The sequence below is a fragment of the Talpa europaea genome (genome assembly GCF_964194135.1).
Source record: "Talpa europaea genome assembly, chromosome: 14".
NCBI classification, from domain to species: Eukaryota; Metazoa; Chordata; class Mammalia; order Eulipotyphla; family Talpidae; genus Talpa; species Talpa europaea.
In genome coordinates, this window is record NC_140082.1 from 35746881 (window position 1) to 35770185 (window position 23305).

General features: G+C 39.3%; 1 protein-coding gene across 1 annotated transcript; it reads left to right on the plus strand.

The window, feature by feature from the left end:
* Positions 1–12656: 12656 nt before the first annotated feature.
* Positions 12657–23233, plus strand: LOC311184144 (aldo-keto reductase family 1 member C1-like; the record flags this gene model as incomplete). The annotated part of the gene is made up of 8 exons (XM_084254023.1): positions 12657–12743; positions 14638–14805; positions 17941–18057; positions 18717–18794; positions 20019–20141; positions 21589–21698; positions 22440–22605; positions 23147–23233. The coding sequence occupies 8 exons, from the start codon at positions 12657–12659 to the stop codon at positions 23231–23233; spliced, it is 936 nt and encodes a 311-aa protein (XP_084110149.1).
* Positions 23234–23305: the final 72 nt, after the last annotated feature.

A 23305-nucleotide genomic window follows, 5' to 3' on the forward strand; every position in this document is an offset into this window, starting at 1 on the left:
GGAAAGTATTTGTTATGGTTTAACAGAACTGAATCCTAATATACACTTTTATTTAGCAAATGGAAATTCCTCCAAGAGCACAGTTTAGCAAACAGGACGTGGAGTGAACGCAATGTAGTTTTTCACAGATTTTTCCATGGCTGAGTGTTCATAGGGGTCCTGGTGTGGCACGTAATATGCTTATATAAAATACTCTTATACTCGTGCTTTTACTTCCATGGGATCAGGATTAGTGAGTTAAAGGATATATTACAATTTACATTCTATAGTTGTGAGATTGCTTTTCAAATTCAATTTTGCATAAATAGTTGCAGTGTATGAGATTATTTTTCACCCTTCTCACAACAGAGAAGGTGAGTTATTTAATTATTCCCAACCAGGTGACTACAAAATGATATCTCCTCGTTAGTTTAATTTGCCTTTCCCTAACTACTAGTCAATCTGAACATCTTTTATTATGCTTGTGTTACCAAGCAATGGACTCTCTTCCTAAAGTGCATAGAGGTCAATATACCATGACAGCAACTTTTGAAGAAAGCCTTATTGCAAGTCAACTGGCAAGGTTACAGGAGATAAACTCAAATTTGCCTGTCTAGTTAAGAAAGGGTATGAGGGCCTCCCTGGGGCACAAGAGGTTAAGACACAGCACTATGAAGCAATCTGCAGCCATTGCAGCACAAGTTTGATCCCCAGCCAGGGAGCTAATCACATGGTGCAGCAGAACTCTCCTGTCTCACCAGCTGCTCCCCTCAGCAGTATATTTCAGTCAATCTGCCTGTTCTGCTCTCCACTCTCTCTCTGGTGAATCCTCTCACCCCCCACCCCCACCCCACCTCTGGCCTGTACCCAGTTCTTGTATGCATAAAATAAACGAATCTTAAAAAAAAATGGTATGAGGTTACATAGGTTTTTGGGGCTCAGGGTTGAGAGAAAAGGAATTAAATTGTGTTGGTTAAGGAAGGGACTAAGGGCAAAGAAATACACACTTGGCTGAAGTTCACAGGCGAGTAAGAGAGCAGTTCATACATGAAGGATGAAGAGGCTGTTCTTCAGATACCTGGAGCTCTGAATTTCTGCTGGTGGGCTCCTCACCTCTGAGCATCCTCCTCTTCTGCATCTGCAGTCTCTTGGCTCCAGCCAGTCTTGCAGCTCAGTTCAAGGTTAGTCCCTTCTGTTTGCTGGGGCTGCATCTGCAAAATAAATTGTCTGTGACTACAAACTTCAAAAAGAAAATTAGATAAATTATTTCTTCTCTTGTGCTATAGCATTTGAGAGCAATTTAACCATTTTGCCTCACACTGTGGTGACCTGGATCATTCTTCCAGGTGGTGTCTCTTCATGACCTTTGTGAAATTTTAATAGATTATCTGTCTTTATCTTGTCAAAATTTTTTTAAAGATTTATTTATTTATTTATACAAGCACTGGGTATAGTCAGAAGCACGGGAGGGTGAGAGAATTCACCAGAGCCAGAGCAGGGAACAGAACAGGCAGACTGATGAAATACACTGCTGAGGGGAGCAGTGGGCGGCAGGAGAGGTCTGTCGCGCCATGTGGGACCCTCGCTGGTGGCCCGGGAACGAACCAGTGCTGCAGAGGCTGCAGGCAGCCTTGCAGCCCAGCGCTCAACCGCTGTGCCACCAGGGGAGGCCCTTTTTCTTGTCAATTTTTAAGGATTCTCTTAGGTTATAAATATTAGCTCCCTTTCATATGCTTTAAAAATTTACCATTTGTCTATTAAGTCAGCAGTAAATTTTGCAATGCGAAAGTTTTAATTTTTTACAGTCAATTTTATGTGTATTTCTTCTTTTATAATAAAGCATTTGATTTTCTGGCATATTTAATAAGACTTTTCTCTTATACAAATTGTTCTTTGGAGTTTCTTGTACTTTTCTCCTCCATTTTCACACTCCATACTGTATGTATTTTGAATTTATTTATATATAGCATAAGGTGGGAAATTCAATCCTATTTTCTTTGAAGTGGGTAGACAGTGTTCTAGCATAATGTAATATTAAATAATTCATGATTTCCCTCTGAATTATACTACTACTCTTTTAATCATATCTTAAATGCTCACAATTGGGAATTTATAAATTAAATATATTTAAATATGTTTAAATAAATATATTTTAAATCTATAAATAAGATTGAATTCTGCATTTTCTAATCTGTTTGACTGCTATTTCTGTGTAACCTTATACCAATACTATTGCTTAGATACTAGATTTGTGAAAAGTTAGGAGGACCAATAAAGAAATCCTTATCACTAATTTTTCTTCTATCAATTTTATCACACACATTAATTTTTCTATATACAGTTGAAAAAAATTGTGTCTAATCAAAACAAAACTAACAATTTGAACTAGAGTTCCTTGGATATAGACATTATTTTTGAGAACTTGAAATTTAATGAACTGTTTTCATTCAAAACATTTGCTTGTATTTTCATTTTATTATTTTATGCCTTCCACAATATTTTATAGATTTTTTTTCTCTGTAGAAGCCCTATCATTCTAGTTAAATTTATCCCTGTATATTTTGAACTTATCATTAGAAAGAAAGTAATATTTTACCTATTTCCATTTTGCAGTACTTTAGCATATATTTTGTCTACAGTAAGTCCTCACTTAATATAATTGATATGTTCTGAGAAACTGTCTTTATGTAATGAAATGTAAGGATAAACCAATTTTACCATAGGCTATTTAATACAAACAACAGTTAAGTTCCTGTAATATGTTTCTGGTCATATAAACATCATCAAATATTTAAATATATGAAATAATAATTAGTATTCATCATTCCTTTCAAACCCAGTTATATACATTCATGGTTAAAGGGGTCCTGAGCCTTTCCAGGCAAACCAGGGTCAAGGTGAGACCCAACCCTACATTGAATGCTATTCAATTTCAGGGTCCAAGTCTCTCTCTCTCTCCCTCTCTCTCCTTCTTCTTTCCTTTCCTCCAACTGGCACAATTGGGACAAGCCAATGAATCGCATATGCCCAACTTTGGAGTGTGAAAGGAAATCAGAATACCGGACATAACGCAAGCAGACATGGGGAGAATATGTAAACTCCACATGCAGTGCCCCCAGCTGGGAATCAATCATTTTTTTTCCCATCAATGTTATAATGAAAGGACATTGAATAGAACTATGTTATTTGAGGACTCTGTTTTTGTTTCCTACACAATCAATGACAAGAAATGCTAGTATACTCTCGTATTTTTTTTTACTAGAATATCTTGTGTTTTCTTTTTTTATTTAAATATTTTATTTTATATAATTCTTACATTTTTTTCATCTTTGCACAATGTATGCATTTTCATTTTGGTTATATTCCCCCATACAATTGCACACACTCCTTATTTTTTTATTTAAATTTTATTTTTATATTCCCCATACATTACAACCCCCTTATTTTGACCCTAATCCCTCCTTTCCCCACCCCCCACCCCCCATAGAGTGTCTCTGGTTCATAGTTGTTTGTTGATTTTGATATTTTCTTTCTTATAGTTATTCCTTTTCCTGGTCCCTTATTTAAGTTTTCTAGATTCCTGCTATGAGTGAGACCATCCAGTATTTTTCTTTTTCTTTCTGGCGTATTTCACTGAGCATGATCCCTTCCAGCTCCATCCATGTTGCTGCAAATTGCATGTGTTTATCTTTTTTGAATGCTGAGTAATATTCCATGGTGTATATGCACCACATCTTCTTGATCCAGTCATCTATTTTTGGGCATTTGGGTTGTTTCCATAGCTTAGCTATTGTAAATAGTGCTGCTACAAACATAGGGGTGCAGGTGCCCTTTGGAATTACTGTTTCTGTGTCCTTTGGGTAAATACCTAGGAGTGGAATTGCTGGATCATATGGAAGCTCTATGTTTAGTAGGCCAAGAAATCTCCACACAGCTTTCCATAGTGGTTGGACCAGTTTGCACTCCCACCAGCAGTGCAGGAGAGTTCCTTTTTCTCCACATCCTCGCCAACATTTGTTGTTGCTAGTTTTTTTAATATGTGCCATTCTCACTGGTGTAAGATGGTATCTCATTGTAGTCTTGACTTGCATTTCCCTGATTGTAAGTGATGTTGAACATTTTTTCATATGCCTGTTGGCCATTTGCATTTCTTCTTCAGAGAAGTTTCTTGTTAGCTCTTCTGCCCAATTTTTGACTGGATTATTTTCTTTGCTTTTGTTGAGTTTCATCAGCTCTTTGTAGATTTTTGTGATCAGTCCTTTATCATTAGTGTTGTGTGCAAAAATGTTCTCCCAGTCGGTGGGGTTTCTCTGTATATCTTGTGTTTTCAAGTTGTATCAACATACTCTGTTTCACCAGCTCTTTTGTTATTGTATTTGCATCCTCCAAGACAGTTTGACTATAGTTGGCTTGAATGTGTGTATATTTTTATAGTTTAACATCCTTTTAATATCAGATCTTAAGTTTAATCATCAAAATATTTGGCATTTTGCAATATTAAATCACTGTTGTTTTTGGTAAATTGACTTTATATCTATAAAATATGTATTATTTAATTTATATATATTTCTAGCTCTATTGATATAAAACATGTAAGTTTAAGGTGATCTGACACATCACGATATTGCAAAATGATTGCCTACCATAAGGTTAGTTAACATATCCATCACCTCACATAGTGTTCTGTTTACTTGTTTGTTTTTAGTGAGAGCTTTTAAGATCTACTCTCTTACCAACCTCAAGTATACAATACAATAATCTTAACTATAGTCACCATGCTGCACATATGATCTCCAGAACTTATTCATCTTATAACTAAAAATTTATAAACTTGACCTCCTTCATCCATTCTACCCCACATATACCCAGCCTTGGTAACCACTAATACATTCTTGGTTCCTATGAGTTGGTAATTATTTTATTCTGTATTATATAAGAAATTTCATATTATATTAGAAATTAAGGGCCTCCCTGGTGGCACAGGCGGTTGAGTGCAGCGCTGTGAGGCTATCCGCAGCCTCTGCAGCGCAGGTTTGGTCCAGGCCAGCATGAGAGAATCCCACATGGCACAGGAGACCTCTCCTGTCTCACCGGCTGCTCCCCTCAACAGTGCGTTTCAGTTGGTCTGCCTGTTCTTCTCCCCGCTCTGTCTCTGGTGAGTCCTCTCACCCTTCTGCACATCTGGCCTGTACCCCAGTTCTTGTATACATGAATAAATAAATCTTTATTAAAAAATTAAAACTGAGAAAATTTAAAATATTTATGTATTTATATATCATTTAATTTAGAAATAATTAACCTATTACATATTAGTATGAATAAGACCTTTTATAAAACATTATAATATTTGCCAAAACAAAAATCAGGAAGAAGAGTGATATTGTCTGATATATTTTTGAAAATTGATGATGTAGCTTTAATATAGACAGTCAGAATATCAAATCTTTTGCATTCAATCTAGTGCAATAGCCCATACCTTGTAAATATCTGGAAAACTCCACTGCATACATATAAGAGAACAAGAATGAAAAAGGAAAATAGTGTCTTAGTATAATGAAAGTTATCTTTTTATTATGCCCCAAAAAGGAACTTCAGGGACTACTTTGAATCCCTTGACCACACTTTGAGAATTACTGCTTTAAAATCTAGATGAAATCAGCTAGCTATAGTCCTTGACCACTTAGTAGTCTGCCACTTTAACATTTGAAATTAGATGTGTGGCAAGAATATAAATAGTACAAGAAAAGAAATATGATAAGGAAAGGCAACCATACCTGATTTAAACTATCTTGAGGAAAAGAAAGTACTCACTAGAGCCTCCCTGGTGGCGTAAGGGATTAAGCACTGCACTATGAAGCAATCCACCGCCTCTGAAGCACAAGTTCAATCCCCGGCCGGCCAGGGAGAAGCCACATAGCAAGGCAGACCTCTCCTTTCTCGCCCGCTGCTCCCCTCAGCAGTGTATTTCAGTCAGCCTGCCTGTTCTGTTCCCCACTCTGTCTCTGGTGGATCCTCTCACCCCCCACACCTCTGGTCTGTACCCCAGCTCTTATATGCATAAATAAATAAATCTTAAAAATAAAAAAAAAGAAAGAAAATACGCACTCATGGCAGGAGTAAGTAAGAGCTCTTGAGGAAAGCCTGCTTTGTCCTAGTGTGTGACTTAGACTGAACCAGTTACCCTGTCATAATGTGTTGCTTTAAGGATTTGGATTAAGAATATGAGTGTACACTACAAGCATTGTAATCTCAAATCTTGTATACATATGAAGAAACGAATTGCAAAAGTACCAAGGAATACTCTCCTAGCTTTCTTAAAAACTCTGACCCTTGAATGAGTTGTTCCTTGGAAAAGTATAATTTGATAATTAGTTTATTTGGGGTCAGAGCACCTTTGGGCTCTGCCCAGTGTCTCAAAGAGCTGACAACAGCCTTTTGGTATTGCTGAGTCAGTTGCTGTTTGGTCCACCATCCAGCCCAGTATTCTGATGGCTGCTGTGGGCTGCTCCACTGTCTTCTCATCTTCCACGAGCAGCCTTTGGGAATTCTGGACACTGGAGACGCTCTCTGGGGTAAGACAACCAGCAACTTGTGGCCTTAGAAACCCTTTCCTTTCCCCCAATCTCCTGCTTTTTAAATAAACAAGTGATTATCTTTTTAAACAATTCTCACCCTCCTCCCCTTAATCAACTTTATAACCTAGCTGAGAGATATGATAAAGATTTAAGGCATTAGAATCACTTTCTAATACTGTCCCATGGTTCTGGTAGCCTTTACTGATGCTGTATTTTATTCACAGATGATGTTTTTTACAGAATCTTTCTGATATTCACAGGTCAGAAACCTGTGACCTGTGGATTTGGATTAACCTAAAGCCTTTAGGTTCACATATTTGTAATAATATGTCTTTCCATTCCTTTTCTAACGTTGCAGTCTTAGGAAGATTATGGAGTGGGTGGCTAGAGGCTGCAAACATGCATTTAAAACTTTTGAGAGAAGACAGTGCACTAGGAAGACTATCATGGTTATTATTAATTAGATAATTTCCAAAGTCTGGAGTGCCTTTTGAAGATAACAGCCCCTGAACTCAAACCAATCAAAATCAAATAAATCAAAGAAAAACTCCTTTGAAGGGGTCAATTACTTAAACCAAGTGGCCTTTTTGATAATCTTATGTAGCTGAGTTCCAACTGTTCCAGAAGTGTTAATCCAGGTGAAGCAAGTGGTATCGAGCATAGCATAATACTTCCTGTTCCACTAACAGATGCTCAAGGACTACTCTATTATCAAAAGCAACTGTGCTTAGAAAATATAAGGAATTTTTTTTTTTTGAGCAGCTATTATACTAGCAGCAAGTTCTGCAATATTTTCGAGTTAAGAAGTGACAGAAATAGGGCCTCTCGGGTGGTGCAGGGAGTTGTGACGCAGCCTATTGGGCTGTCCGCAGCCTCTGCAGCATGGGTTTGATCCCCAGCAAGCCAGGGAGCAGCCCACATGGCGCAGCAGACCTCTCCTGACTTGCCCACTGCTCCCCTCAGTAGTGTATTTCTTTTTTTTTTTTTTATTTGTTTGTTTGTTTATACATGCACTGGGTACAGTCAGAAGCGCGGGAGGGTGAGAGAATTCACCAGAGCCAGAGTGGGGAGCAGAGCAGGCAGAAGGAACGAGATACACTGCTGAGGGGAGCAGTGGGTGGCAGGAGGGGTCTGCGCGCCATGTGGGACCCTGCTCTGGTGGCCGGGGAGCAGCCGGGGATCGAACCGGCGCCACAGAGGCCGCAGGCAGCTTCGCCACCCAGCGCTCAACCGCTGCGCCACCGGGGAGGCCCTCAGTAGTGTATTTCTGTTGATCTGCCTGTTCTGTTCCCCACTCTGTCTCTGGTGAGTCCTCTCACCCTCCGCACTTCTGGCCTGTACCCCAGTTCTTGTATGCATAAATAAATAAATCTTTTTAAAAAGTGACAGAAATAGGGGACAGTAAAATTTGAAGGTTGGTAGGCTACAGAGGAGGCTTTATTCTGGCTACCCTTGCCTTGTGTCCCTTTCTTTGAATAGAACATAGATACAAGGTTTCAGTTTTGTAGTTGTTAAGAACAGACAGAGAAATGAACCCCAAGGGTTAGGAAGTCTTGAGACAATAGAGAGAAACTGTGTGTTTCAGAGAAATTGAGGCATTGTAAATCTGCAATGGGCAGACTGCAAGATCACCAGTATAGTGGCAAATCCAACAGTCTGAGTGGTTACCCACTTTGGCAGTGGGCAGGGAGATACAGATGATGGTGTTATCTTTTCATGTCAATGCCAGAATAAAAGAAAGAAAAAAGAATAAAGAGGGTTTCATGTTTAGTTGGTTTTCAGTGGATGTCAACTACTTCTCCCCTTATTAATTTGATTTGGAGGTGTCTAGCTTTCCATAGAATCAGTTAGCAAGTGGAAACTTTTTTAACTGTGAGAAGGTGTACCCAAGGTTTGAGTTTCTGAATTTTGGCTTCTGTCTGGTTAGTGAGGCAGGCCTGGTATTAATCTCTTTCAAGGAAATTCAAGTCTCACCATTCTCAGTGATTCCAGTTCAGAAGGGCGGAAAAAAACTGGAAAACTAGTTTGGAAGATAACCAGGCTTGAGAAATTTACGGAATTAAAGTTCCAATCCAATTTATAACTATATAACAGAATCTCAGAGATAATCACCAAGAGTAGAATGTAATATCTAGAAAGACAAAAACATAATTTTTCTATTCATAGTCACTCCGTTTTTATCAATGATAATCACAGTAAAACTATTGATAACTTGCTGTATAAAATTTGCATAAGTAAAACCATTTTACTGTCAGAATCCAAAAGCATCAGAGTTAAACAATAACATCAGTACTTGGTAAAAATACTTAAAAATGGCCATAGTTAAAGATCTGACCAGCCTTCCTAATTCATTAAGATCATAGGTCACTGTGAGGCAATATCCAGTTATCTATTTAACTAAAGTGAAAATTACAGGCTTCCAGGCAAATACAGAAAGCTGTAAAAATTTTACCTTTTTAAATAGAAAAGACAGCTTTTTAAGTAATCAGAGAAACTAATGAGAACATAATGGAACATAAGAAAATATTTTGATAATTTTTTCCCCTTAAGTTACTTGTGACTTATAGCAATTTGGTGTTTATATTACCTCCAGATGTCATTTAGGAAGATGACTTAAAAGACAAGCGAAAACCTCTTAAAAGCAGACCAAAAGTCCAGGACTTTGTTGACAATTTCTAAGACAATATCTTCAAAAGATTAAAATTAAGGTGTAATTTTATATAAGTACACTATTGATACTAAAGTTTATTTTAAAAACACTTGACACAAATTTACTTATTCTTATCCAATCTGATCTCACACAAAATTCCAAAGATTTCTTTTCCACAGACCTTTTATAAGTTTCTTTTTTTTTTACAGGTTTTTAATTAAGTTTTCTTCCTCATTCTGAGTCAACCAGCTTTGCAGTAGGACAAATCTTTCATGCAACAAAATACTCTTCGATACTTCCTGCTGTTGCTGAGACCTGAAACTATTAAGGGGAAAAAAAAAACATTTGGCCCATTCTAAAAAGGATCTGGCCACCCCACACATAAAGGCAAAGAAATTATTCTAGTGTGCTCAAAGATCTTTAATTGATCGAGGTTCAAATGGGAGGAGAGAGAGAGAAACAGAGAGAGAGAGAGAGGGAGAGGGAGAGAGGGAGGACAGACTCCCAATCAAACTCTGCAATCGTCATGCACTAGTGGGCAAAAGACCAGCAAAATGAGCTGAACCGAGAGCTGAACTCAGAGAATGAGTTTAATGTACCTCCTGTCAGGGAAAAACAAGCAATAAGTTGGGAAGAACTCAAAAGACTGGGAGAGAAGAGAACCGGAATTCACAATGTACCATCCAAACTGGATAATCCACACAAGGTTAAGATGATGGCTGCCATTATCCTGCCCACCTGCCAAAACAATAAAGCAACTAAGATTGGGCCTCCCCTGGTGGCGCAGCGGTTGAGCGCTGGGTTGCGAAGCTGCTCGCAGCCTCTGCAGCACCGGTTCGATCCCCGGCTGCTCCCCGGCCACCAGAGGAGGGTCCCACATGGCGCGCAGACCTCTCCTGCCGCCCGCTGCTCCCCCCAGCAGTGTACTTCGGTCCTTCTGCCTGTTCTGCTCCCCGCTCTGGCTCTGGTGAATTCTCTCACCCTCCTGCGCTTCTGACTGTACCCAGTGCTTGTATAAATAAATAAATAAATAAATCTTTAAAAAAAAAAAAAGGCAACTAAGATTAAGGACTACCCACATGTTTCCCCTTCCTCTCTGTTACCACTACCCCCCCCCCCCACACACACACACTATCTACATGTATCTACCTCATTCTGTCCCCCTTCTCATTCTGGAAGTCTGATTCATGGCATGCTGAGAATTGTAGTCCAAGTTGTTTGAGATATTGGCAGTGTGGAAATAGGGGTGGGAAAGATGGTGCCCATTCCTACAACCATTGCAACACTCCTCCCCCTTTCATAGTGACACGTTCTGTAACAATACCTACTCTTACTAAAGACATACATTCTACTTTCCTGTATACAAAAATGCTTCCTTTTATTATTCCTCGTAGTTTAAATTGTATATGTTAATTGGGATTCATAACCTTAAAACTTTAATTTCTAGTGAAAACTAAGAAGTAAACAATTGTGGACTCTCTCTTATGCTAGCGTTATGTGGATTGGCAGACTTATAAATACATTTTGTAATTTCTAGAGGCATATTTTTCCTAATAGTAAATTTTCCAATGATGCAGTAAATATGTTTGCTAGTAAACTCGAGTATCTTTAGTTTTTTCCATAGCAAGTCAAAAGTAGGTAAATATATATTCAGTAACTGTTTCACTGGGAGGGAGAGGGAGAGGGATCAGAGGGAGGGAGGGAGGAGCACAGGGGACTGAGGTGATGGTGCAGGGGTGACTTGGTGGAGGAAACTCTATGGGGACTACACCTGAGGGGGTGGGGGGAAGCAAATATTGTTTAAAAATGAACAATGATGTAAAAAATCTATAAATAAAAATAATAAAAAAAACCTTTAAGGTTTTAAGTACAAAAAAGATTTTATTTTTAAATACACAAACTATAAACACCATTGTTAGAAAATCTGCTTATAAACTTTTCTGTTCCTACATCTATTTTATTTATATTTTCTTAACAATTATGTTTAGATTACCCATAAAAAATTCCCTGGACACTAGACAAAGTCAGCTATTAGCTCAACCTATTTTTCTAGCTGACAAATCTTGTAAGAGATAACATGACCTTATTTGACTAGTAAACCCAAGTAGAATTTTTAAAAAAAGGTATTGCATGTAATGCTAGTAACTTTAAATCATGTCTATTTTAATTAAACAGACAAACTTAAATTAGTTTTTTTTTTTAAAGATTTATTTATTTATTTATACAAGCACTGGGTATGGTCAGAAGCGCAGGAGGGTGAGAGAATTCACCAGAGCCAGAGTGGGGAACAGAACAGGCAGACCGACGAAGTACACTGCTGAGGGGAGCAGAGGACCCGACAGGAGAGGTCTGCGCGCCATGTGAGACCCTCGCCCGGTGGCCGGGGATTGAACCGGCGCTGCAGAGGTTGCGGGCAGCCTTGCAACCCAGTACTCAACCACTGCACCACCAGGGAGTCCCCAAATTAGTCTATCTGGATTTTCAATTATCCTCTTTTTTTTTTTTTTTTTGTGGGACCCTGGCTGGCGGCGGGGGAACAAACCGGCGCTGCAGATGCTGCGGGCAGCCTTGCAGCCCAGCGCTCAACCGCTGCGCCACCAGAGGAGGCCCTTAAATTAGTTTATATTTGCTAAAGATTTATCACAGATGCAGTTTGCTACAAAAGCATTCAGGTGGGTTTCTATATATTGGAGGGTTTTAAGAATTCTTAATTCATATTAACTTTTTAATTTTAAGTCAATTAAGTGGAATTCCTCACAAACTAGTTTTGGCAATACTAGCCACAAGTAGAAAATTGTCATGTATCTGTAAGATACACACATACAGATAGAGGCATAAACATACATAGAGAACTTATGACTTTTGCTTTAAAGTGTAGCCATCAGATGGGCATGATAATATAAAATTTATAACTTATAAAATAAGTTGTAAGTTTTTTAATTTATAAGTTTATTTGATAAGTTATAACTTATAAAATAACTTTAAATAAATTAAGTTTACCTGTTCAGATGCTAAAACTTTTTATCAATATTTGTGGGGAAGATTCTTAAGACTTTGTGCTTGTCCTTGACAAACAATCTTTTGGAGTTGTAAGTTAGATTTTGGGCAAGAGAGATTCTATAGTCATCTGTAATTTTAAAAAGCTTCTTCTGCATTTTTCCCTTCTGCTAAGGATATCTGAAGCTTGCACTTACATTTACAGGGAAACATATACAGTTCCTCTATGCAAAAATAAATAAAATCTTAAAGCAAAGAAAGAAAAAGGAATTAATGGCATCCAAATCAGAAAGGAAAAAGTGCGATTATTTCTGCAGATGCTATGATCTTGTGTATAGGAAACCCTAGACTCAACAACAACAAAAAACAGAAACAATTCTACTATTTTCTTCTTTCTGCAGATTTCTTTTGGTAAAGAAGAAAACCAGTGCTAATTTAGAGAGAAGAGTGAAGAGATGAATCAAATGAGAATTTTTTCTGTAAAACTGAATGATGGACACCTCATGCCTACATTGGGGTTTGGCACCTCTGCACCTAATAAGGTAATCACGTGGATTGGCGATGGAGGAAGAGCAACCAGGGCTCCAGATCAGAACCATCACTGTAGGAATTTGAGGAATTCAGATTGACCTCAATTTCCTCTTTTGTAAGATGCTTCTCTCCATGTTAGGTTACTTTATTATTAAATCAATGCATTTCAAATTTTTTATATATATATATTTTAAAGATTTTATTTATTTATTTATACAAGTACTGGGTATAGTCAGAAGTGCGGGAGGGTGAGAGAATTCACCAGAGCCAGAGCCGGGAACAGAACAGGCAGACTGACGAAGCACACTGCTGAGGGGAGCAGGTGGCGTGGCAGGAGAGGTCTGGGCTCTATGTGGGACCCTCGCCAGCCGCCCGGGATGGAACCGGTGCTGCAGAAGCTGCGGGCAACTTCGCAGCCCAGGGCTCAACCGCTGCGCCACCAGGGAGGCCCACATTTCAAATTTTAATGGCTATAAAAACACCTGATGATCCTCCTAAAAATGCTGATGTGGGAGCGCCAACTACAAAGGCTCTGATAGATTAGATCGGGAATAGGGTTCAAAAGTCCACATTTCTAACAAGTTAGTAAATGATTCTGTTGCTGCTTGTCCAAGAAGCACTTTCGGAATGACACTATGTGAAGGAAATGAAGGTGTGTGTCACCTTTCATTAATTCAGGGGTGGGTAAGTCAGTTTCTGTTATTCTCACCTGCTGTCCAGTTGCCGCTTTTCCACAGTATGTTTGAATAAATGAAACCTAGTAGTCACCGTTAACATGTCAGAGACTTTACAGCAAGCTTGCTTGTGATAAAGTTTCCTTGTAATTTCTAATACCCAAGTTCTCCCTGTCCACCATTAAACAAAGACTATCCAGAGAAATCTCTGTGGCAAGAGGACCCAGAGAAAGAATCAAGATTGATACTGAAGACAGTTTCTGTGTTCTGGGTGGACACAGTTTTTTACAGATCAAGTTGCACTGATTGGGCCAGGGGAAAGCCAAGTGACGACTTGGATATCCTTTCTCTGTTTGGAAGACTTAGTTCCATGTGGGCTTCTGGATCAAACACTGCAAACTTACAAGAGCACATCTTAAATGGTTCTTGGAAGAAGTTTATAATGGTTAAAGAAAGTTTTAGGATTGATTGTCCTGCATAAGAGCTACCTGGTATATAATGTTGAGGACTGCATTTCAATGACTGAGTGAGGTAGTGAGGAGTAGTAGAGAGAAAAAAAATCTGGACAACTTCAGGAGTCTATTCTGGTGGACCAGTGGAACAGTAAGCAGCTGAGAAAAATTAAATTGTGAAGGAGAAAGTGTCACCTGAGCACCTACATAGAACCAAAAAAGGAATCATGAGGTATTTTTGAGTGAAAAGAACTTATTTTCTTTTACATTTTTGTTCTTCCTCAGATGTTTAAAATGCCTCTCTAGGTTAAATGTCTCTCCAGGTTACACAGGTAAATTACTAATTTGTTCTATCTAACATTATGTTTTCATTGTATTGATGGATAATTTCAGAATGTGTAAATAATACATTATGTAAATATATACATTGTGTAAATATATAGATCATGTAGATAGTGTAAATCCAGACACAGAGCTCACGCCAGTGATATGCTGGGGCCAGTAAATGAGTAGACTGTGAGCAGCTTTTCTGGTAGCTTGAAATTAGCCCTGGTGGGAATATTTACACCAAAGAAATTGGCAAATACAACAAATCAGGGCTTCTTTTCTTCAGAGAGTCAGTTATAAAAAATTTTCCAGGGGCCATAAGTCAACATAGCTTTGTGATCTCCAGGTCTTATCCTTCAGAAAAACAATAGGTTCTGATGAGTAGCTCTGCTTATGGGACTGGTTATCTATTTCTGAATTAAGTAGGTCTTCATCTTTTCATGCTCTTGTAGGTTTCTAAGAGTCTGGCAGAGGAGGCCATCAAGATGGCAATTGATATCGGCTATCGCCATATTGACTCAGCTCATCTGTACATGAATGAAGAAGAGGTTGGGAGGGCCATCCAAAAGAAGATTGAGAGTGGTACTGTGAAGAGAGAGGACATATTCTGCACCTCAAAGGTGGCGTGTATAGTGGCATATGTATCTATGAGAAACCCAGTCTGAGCTGAAGAGTTTCTTGTCAAATTCTCTTCTTACCAATTTTCATTCAGTTTCAGATGGTGCACGATGGGAAGATGAGATAGGAAAATGCTGGCTAGAAATATGGTTCTGTAATCAGATTTCCTATACTTATATCCAGGTTCTGCCATTTGCAAAATGTGTATGATCTTGGGCAGACTACTTAAACTTGGTCCCTTAGTTTTCCAAACTGAAGATCTCATGGAATAAAATGAAGATCTCACGGAATTTTTATGATTATTACATGTGTAGTTTTTATGAAAGGATTTAATGTATTTTAAATGCCATGAAAATCTAGCTGGTATTATTATCATATTTTATTTTATTTTATTTTTTAAGATTTATTTATTTATTTATACAAGCACTGGGTACAGTCAGAAGCGCGGGAGGGTGAGAGGATTCACCAGAGCCAGAGCAGGGAGCAGAACAGGCAGACTGACAAAATACACTGCTGAGGGGAGCAGCAGGCATGGCAGGACAGGTCTGCATGACATGTGGGTCCCTTGCCGGTGGCCGGGAATCGAATCAGCACAGCAGAGGCTGAGGGCAGCTTTGCAGCCCAGCACTCAACTGCTGCGCCACCTGGGGAGGACCTATTATCATATTTTATAAACTCTCAGGCATGGTTTGGGATTTCCCAATAATGCAAAGTGACTTAATATTTCCTTTTCATCATTTTGTACTACGGTAACGTTGTTTACAACACTGTATATGTTTAGGTTCACAGAATTTCAGATGTATGTTACCACATCATATCCACCACCAAAACACTAATAGTTTCCCCCCCATAGTCCATTGAGCCCCCTCCCCACTTTAATAAAGTAACTTCATATTACTTAGTTATAGTATGAAGAAATGCAATATAATCAGAAAGTGTAGGTTTTGGAAGTTGTGATAAAATTTTAGTACTTTAAATTTTTTTATATTTGACTCTGAACTTTCTTTTTATTTTAAAGATTTATTTATTTATGCATACAAGAACTGGGGTACAGGCCAGAAGTGTGGAGGGTAAGAGAATTCACCAGAAACAGAGTGGGGAACAGAACAGGCAGAATGACTGAAATACACTGCTGAGGGGAGCAGCAGGTGAGTCAGAAGAGGTCGGCTGCGCCATGTTTGTGACTCCCTAGCTGCGGATCTCACTAGTGCTGCAGAGGCTGCAGATAGCTTCATGTTTAAATCTTCACCCCTTGTGCCACCAGGGAGGCCCCTGAAATTTCTTAACTAAAACAGTTTTTTAATATATGTGAACATCGGTCCTCATATCTTAATCTATTACATGGTGTATTTCCTATGAAATGGAAAAAAATAATACTATGAAATTGATGAGGATGAAAGTAATCTTAATAAAAGTACTTATGTACGGGCCTCCCCTGGTGGCGCAGACATTGAGTGCAGCGCTGTGAAGCTGTCCTCAGCCTCTGCAGCACCAGTTCGATTCCGGCTGGCCTGTCTCACCCACTGCTCCCCTCAGCAGTACATTTCATCAGTCTGCCTGTTCTGTTCCCCGCTCTGTCTCTGGTGAATCCTCTCACCCTCCCTCAAGTCTGGCCTGTACCCAGGTTCTTGTATTTATAAATAAATAAATAAAGCTTTTTTTATAAAAAGTACTTAGGTACATTTTTATATCAAGAACTACTTTCTCTTAATATTCTCCATGCAAACTGACACTTTTCTGACACAAAGAAAACACATATTTTAAGTCAGAATGGAATAGGAACCCAAGAGGATTTCTTCCATTTTGTTCATTGAACTATCTACTGCTAGAAGAAGAAATTAAATTTGAGGTGAGGTAACCCAAGAAGAGAGAGTGGAGGTCCACGAAGTGACTACCATGCAAGCTGGTCTATCAGTGGATATTTCCTCCTTCTAGCCCCGTTTGTGTCTTCATATGACATGTAGATGGTGGTATAGTGATAGCACCAGCTAACATCAGCCTTCTCGCTCTCATTTATTAATCTCCCTTTTTGCAATATCCTTTGTCTCACCTTTAGTGATTCTGATTAATTTTCTTTATATTATTACTTCTTAAAATGATGTAACAAAAGTATCCCCTATAAATTCCCAATGGGTCTTACTTTCTTTGGTCCTAACTATTTAATACAGTTAAGACAGAATTTCCTGAATCACAATCCCATGAGATGCTTGTTTAAAAATACAATTTCCCGGGCCTCCCTGGTGGCGCAGCGGTTGAGCGCTGGGTTGCGAAGCTGCCGGCAGCCTCTGCACCGCTGGTTCGATCCCCGGCTGCTCCCCGGCCACTGGAGGAGGGTCCCGCATGGAGCGCAGACCTCTCCTGTTGCCCTCTGTTCCCCTCAGCAGTGTACTTCGGTCCTTCTGCCTGCTTTGCTCCCCGCTCTGGCTCTGGTGAATTCTCTCACCCTCCCGCGCTTCTGACTATATCCAGTGCTTGTATAAATAAATAAATCTTTAAAAAATAAATAAATAAATAAAAACACCACATTCTTTAAAAAAAAAAAAAAATACAATTTCCCAGCCAGCCTACCTCAAACTGTAATTTATCTGTTTAAGGTAGAGTCCAGAAAAGTTTTTTGCACACACAAATCTAATAATTATTTTACAGCCTAACGTTGAGAACCTTGCATAGGACCACAGTTTCATTTTCTACATAATTGTCTTAATTCAGCCTGAAAGTAAGCTATGATGATTACGAGCTTCAGGGGTGGCTTGTCACTTCCCATAACTATAAGTGGGTTTTTGGTTGTTCTTTGTTATTTTATTATTTGCTCCTAAAGATTCTTTTTTTTAAAAAAAAAATCTATTTATTTATGCATACAAGAGGTGGGGTACAGGCCAGAGGTATGGGAGTGAGAGGCTTCACCAGAGTCAGAGTGGGGAACAGAACAGGCAGATCTACTGAAATACACTGCTGAGGGGAACAGCGGGCAAGTCAGGAGAGGTCTGCTGTGCCATGTGGGTTGCTCCCTGGCCTGCGGGCATTGAACTCTCCGATTGCTTCATAATGCTATGCTTAACCACTTGCACCACCAGTGAGGCCCTGTTCCTAAAGATTCTTAAAGATATAACCCCACACTACTCTTCCTACCACTCTAGCTGTGGAGTACATATCTACGTCCAGAATTGGTGCAAACTGGCCTGGAAATGACACTGAAGAAACTTCAGCTGAACTATGTGGATCTTTATCTTATTCATTTCCCGGGAGGTCTGAAGGTTAGCAAACATTTTACTTTGGTTATCGACATAAAAATAAACAGCTGAGTACAAGAGAGGCTAGTTTGTAAAAATGAAAAGAAACAAATACAATATTTTAAGATTTCCCCTTTTTGGCTTTAACAGTTTCCATCTCAGTTCACTATTCCATGCCCACAGTGACAAGGATTCAGATTTCAAAGTCACTGCCTCTGTCTTGTGGGCATATTCCTTTTATTTTCAAGAGTCTCAACCCCATGCCTACTGGTGTCTGGGGAATATCCTGATGTGGAGACCAGTTGAGGCACCAGAAATGCAAAGAGGATAAACCTCAGCAAGCGGGATTAACTTGCAAGGGTGGGCAAACTCATCCCACAATATTCCATGGCTCCCCGCCCCCCCCCCCGGGCCCCCTGCAGGCTCCCTCTAGTATTGGGTCCTGAGTGTCTCAAGTTAGTCTTGACACAAACACTTTTATTAAAAATATAGCAGTTAAAAGCATTTCTGAAAGTGTTCTTCCTCAACATACCTCCTTTCCTTTTAGCCTAACCTTACAATTCCTTTCAAGAATAAGGATGGATTGTTCCATTAGCCTCAAGGGCCACACCACAGGCTACAAACAGCTGGACTGAAATCATATGTAGTTTTATACACACTCTCCTTTTTTTCCTGTGTCTCAGCCTGGGAAGGAGCTTATGCCAATGGACACACAAGGGAATGTTATTTTTGAAAGAGTGGATATCTGTGCCACATGGGAGGTAAGTACAACTTCAAAGGCGCCATGGCTCTGTAACTTGGGGGGAGGGGATGGGTAAGTATTCAGGATCTAGTTCAATTCTTCCCCTGGGTAGACTTGTGCAAGAGCCTGAATGTCCTTTTGCCTTGGTTTTTACATTTCATTCTTTTTATTGTTCAATAAATATTTACTGAGTGCCTCTGATGCACTCAGTAGTCTCTACCTATCAGGGAACAAAACCAAGGGCTCTAACCCCAATGAGTGGTAGGTGCTGTGAAGGGGATAGGTGGTATCGGAACAGAAGACTGAGTAGGGGAACTGATAATGCCACAGTGTGTATGAGGTGCAAATAGGCAATTAAAAGCAAAGTGGGTAGGGTAGACCTTTTTGAGAGGATAGGAGATGAAGGAATTGATTATGCGGCTATCTGAAGGAAGAGTGATACAGGAAGAAAAAAGATCAAGTCAAAATTTTTAAGGTGGGAGAGAATTGACAATGTTCAAGAAACAGCATGGGGGTATGTGTGACTGAAACAGAGGGAGTTTGTTGGACACTGATAGGAAATGAGTTTAAAGAGAAAACAAGCTGCGACTATCTGGCAGAAGGATATGGCCACCTTCCTATTCCCCATGCTGCACCTGGCTCTATTTTTTTTTAAAGATTTATTTTTTATTTATGCATACAAGAACTGGGGTGCAGGCCAGAGGTGTAGGGAGTGAGAAGATTCACCAGAAACAGAGTGGGGAGCAGAACAGGCAGACTGACTGAAATATACTGCTGCGGGGAGAGCGGGTGAGACAGGAGAGGTCTGCTGTGCCATGTGGGTAGCTCCCTGGCTGGGGGTGGAACTCATGCTGCAGAGGTTGTGGATAGCTTCACAGTGCGGTGTTTAACCCCTTGCGCCACCAGGGAGGCACCCTGGCTCTATTTTTAAGTACATTTGGTTGTAGTGGTGATAGTTCTGCATTGCTTGGCCAAATTTCCCCAGATATTTGGCTAAAGATCATGCGGACTCCTTTATTTTTGTAGCCACTTGCATTCTTTCCTTACTCTATCATCTTACCATTTTTTCCTATTGTTTTTCATTCTCCTCCTTCCCAGTCAGTTCCTGTCTTATCTATTGATATCTGTACCTTTTGAGGTTTTCTTTCTCCTGCCCTATTTTCTCCTATTTTCTCCTATCCCCAGGCCCACCCTCCTTATGGCGCCATTGTTACACTTCTCCTCACCACCCCTTCCTCCCCAGATCTTGGAAAAGTGTAAGGACGCAGGACTGGTCAAGTCTATTGGTGTGTCTAACTTTAACCGCAGGCAGATAGAGAAGATCCTGAACAAACCAGGACTCAAGTACAAACCTGTCTGCAACCAGGTAAGCTCCACTAACCCCCTTCTGAATTTCTTTTTCCTTCTCCCCTTTAATTTACTCCTTCCTTGTTTCAACAAGCTCACTGAAAGTGTTCTTTTCTTATATATTTTCTATATATTTGCACCTTTGGATATCAACTTCTTCAAGAGGACAGAATGCATTTTAAGTTGTTGGAGATGATTCTCAAGGCCAAAAAAGAAAAGATCAGTGGTTACCATGGGAAGAGAATGAAGAATGAATATATAAAGTACAAGGAATTTTTTTTGGAGCATTGAAACTATTCTGTATGGTGTAGTAATGGATACCTGTCAATACACATTTGTCAAAACCCATAGAATATACAATAGTGAACCCTATACTAATGTACCAATATTGGTTCATCAATTGTAACAAATACGTCATATTCATATAGGATGTAAATAATAAGGGAGACTGGAGTTGGGGAGTGAGGGAGAGAGTCTGCAGGAACTATGTGGTTTCTGCATGCTTTTTTTTCTGTAATCCTGAAACTGTTCTGTAAAAATAAATTTGATTAATTTATCTTTAAGTACAATCGCTTCTAATGCCCAGATGGCCTAGGCTGAGATGGCCTCTAGATCACCAAGGCTATAGCAGTGGTCTTATTTCCCATATCATCCAGACAGGAGAGCAGAAAAGAAGTAGTTAAAATTCACTGCAAAGGTTCTAGACTTCTTATTCTTTAGGTTCATAGAAAAACTAGAAAGTAAGTTTATAGCGCCACATACTACCTTCTCTAGCACAGACACCTCTCATGAGTTATGTGTGAATATCACAACACAAATAAATGTTCCTGACTAATAACAATTAGCAATTTATTTCCACCTGATGATGAAGGGATGGAAGCATTTCCAAGTCTCTTGCACATTGGACAAGACTGAGGCTCAGGGGTGGGTATAGGCACAGTGGATTACAGCAGGCTCTGTTTTTGGAAGAGCTTAAGGGTCAAGCAAAGGCATACAATGTGGTAGGTAAAAAGAAAGCATTCTAGTTTCTGGAACCAAAGAATGGTCTAATGAAAAATTCCTGAAATTTCAAGGACAACTTATTAATTTCTAAACATAGATAAAGTCAATAGTCAAACAGAAGAATTAGAGTAGTGAATGAAGAAAGGCAAAAACTGAGGCTTACTGTGTACAAGAAATTCATGAGCAACACCCAAGGATGTCACCATAGTTTCCAGTCGGAAAGACTAAGAATATCTGTTGACCTTGTAATGTGAACTTGACATACACAAACACTGAGCTAAATAATTTTGCTATAATGTCTCTGGGAAATAATCTAAATTTATGTTTCTAGGAGCTCTGTCGGCTGATGGTCATGGGTTGGCATGTATGGCTGGCACTCTTAAATAACTGATACCATGCAATACAGCACGGTATATTCCTCATGAATGTGGTGTTGGTGGTCCGCTAACCCAATACTTCTACAGGTGGAGTGCCATCCTTACCTGAACCAGAGCAAGCTTCTGGAGTTCTGCAAATCCAAGGACATTGTCTTGACTGCATTTGCTGCCTTGGGGTCCGACGCAGAGAAGGACTGGTAATATTATCTATAAATTATTCTGGTTATAGATCTGTACCTTCTGAAGTCATTTCCCCATTGTCTAGAAGAATTAAGGAGAGGCAGGATTAATCTTTGTAAACTCTTTACCTAGCCCAGACTTGTAAGGACTGTAAGGATTCAATATAACATTACTGAATAATAAAATTACTGCTTAAAATGTACATATATCAATAATTCAAATGTTTTGGCTTTAAAAAATGCCAAGGGAGCCCAAAGCCATGATTTGGACTCTTAATGGCTGAGTGATAGGAAAAAAATTAACAACTTATGTTAGTTTTAGTTTCTTTAATTCCTCAAGAAAAATAAAAATGGGACAAATTGAGAGAATTAATTGAAAGCATTTTTTGAAATAGCAAACTGACCTATATGATTGATCATTTATATTTATACTTATAAATATAAATATTTATAATTAGTTTGTATAGGTTATTTATAGTTATGCATTCTTAGTTTGGACAACAATTTTTTCTTCTTGATTTATTCAATCATTTACTAAGTTTCTCAGACATGTTTAAAAATGAAAAAACCTGTGTTTCCCTTCCTGCCTTAATTGCTCTTGTTCTTTTTTTCCTTTGGATTTGCTAAAAGAAGCAAAACAGTAAGACAGTCAGAGGGTAATAAGGAAGATTCTAGAGGACTAATCTCCCCTAGCCTGATTGAACAGCCCTGAGGTAAAATGGATACAGGCATACAGAGCACCTCTGGCTTTCCTCCAAGGGTGACCAAGAATAAGCCACCCCTCCTGGAGGATCCAGTGATCAAAGCCATTGCTGAAAAGCACATGAGAAGTCCAGCTCAGGTTGCCCTGCGCTACCAGCTGCAGCGGGGGGTGGTGGTCCTGGCCAAGAGCTTCAATGAGAAGAGAATGAAAGAGAACTTCCAGGTACTGGGCAGGGCTGTGGGCAGCATTTCCCCCAGGTATGTGGTTATTTGTGAGGCTCTCAAGGTATATTTAAGCTAAACTCATCTTCCTTTATACCCTATGCATATTTAACTGTTATCCCCCTGACTGCTACAAGGCTGAAGAACACAGTGATTGGAAAGAACACTAAACACAGGATGGGTTTTGATCTGAATCTTGGTTTTTTCCTGACAGTATGACCTGGGGAAATCACCACTTGATTTCTTTAGCTGCAAAATGAAGGAGCTAGATCAGATGAGATTTGGGCTCAAAAGTCTCTAGAATTCCATTACTACAGCCACAGTCATCCAGTAGAAGTCCCTGAGGGCAATCTGAATTGCTAGTTATCTGAACTGGTAAATGCTCATGACTTTTGTCAGGGAATGAGCCCCAGGTTCATGACAACTGCCTCATAAAGACCTACCTAAATTGCTACATAATATTGTATAGCTGTATCTCTGTGTGTTGAGAGGATAGTATTTTTTTCAGGAAAACTGAACTGATTGTCTCAAATTTCTGATAGGTGTTTGATTTCCAGTTGACACCAGAGGATATGAAGAAATTAGATGGCCTAAATAGAAACATTCGTTATTTGGAAGATCTTGTGTGAGTATCTTGTTCCACTGTACACCCTGGGGAGCAGGAGGGTGAAGGAGTTCAGTTTACCCCAGTCCACTCTTGT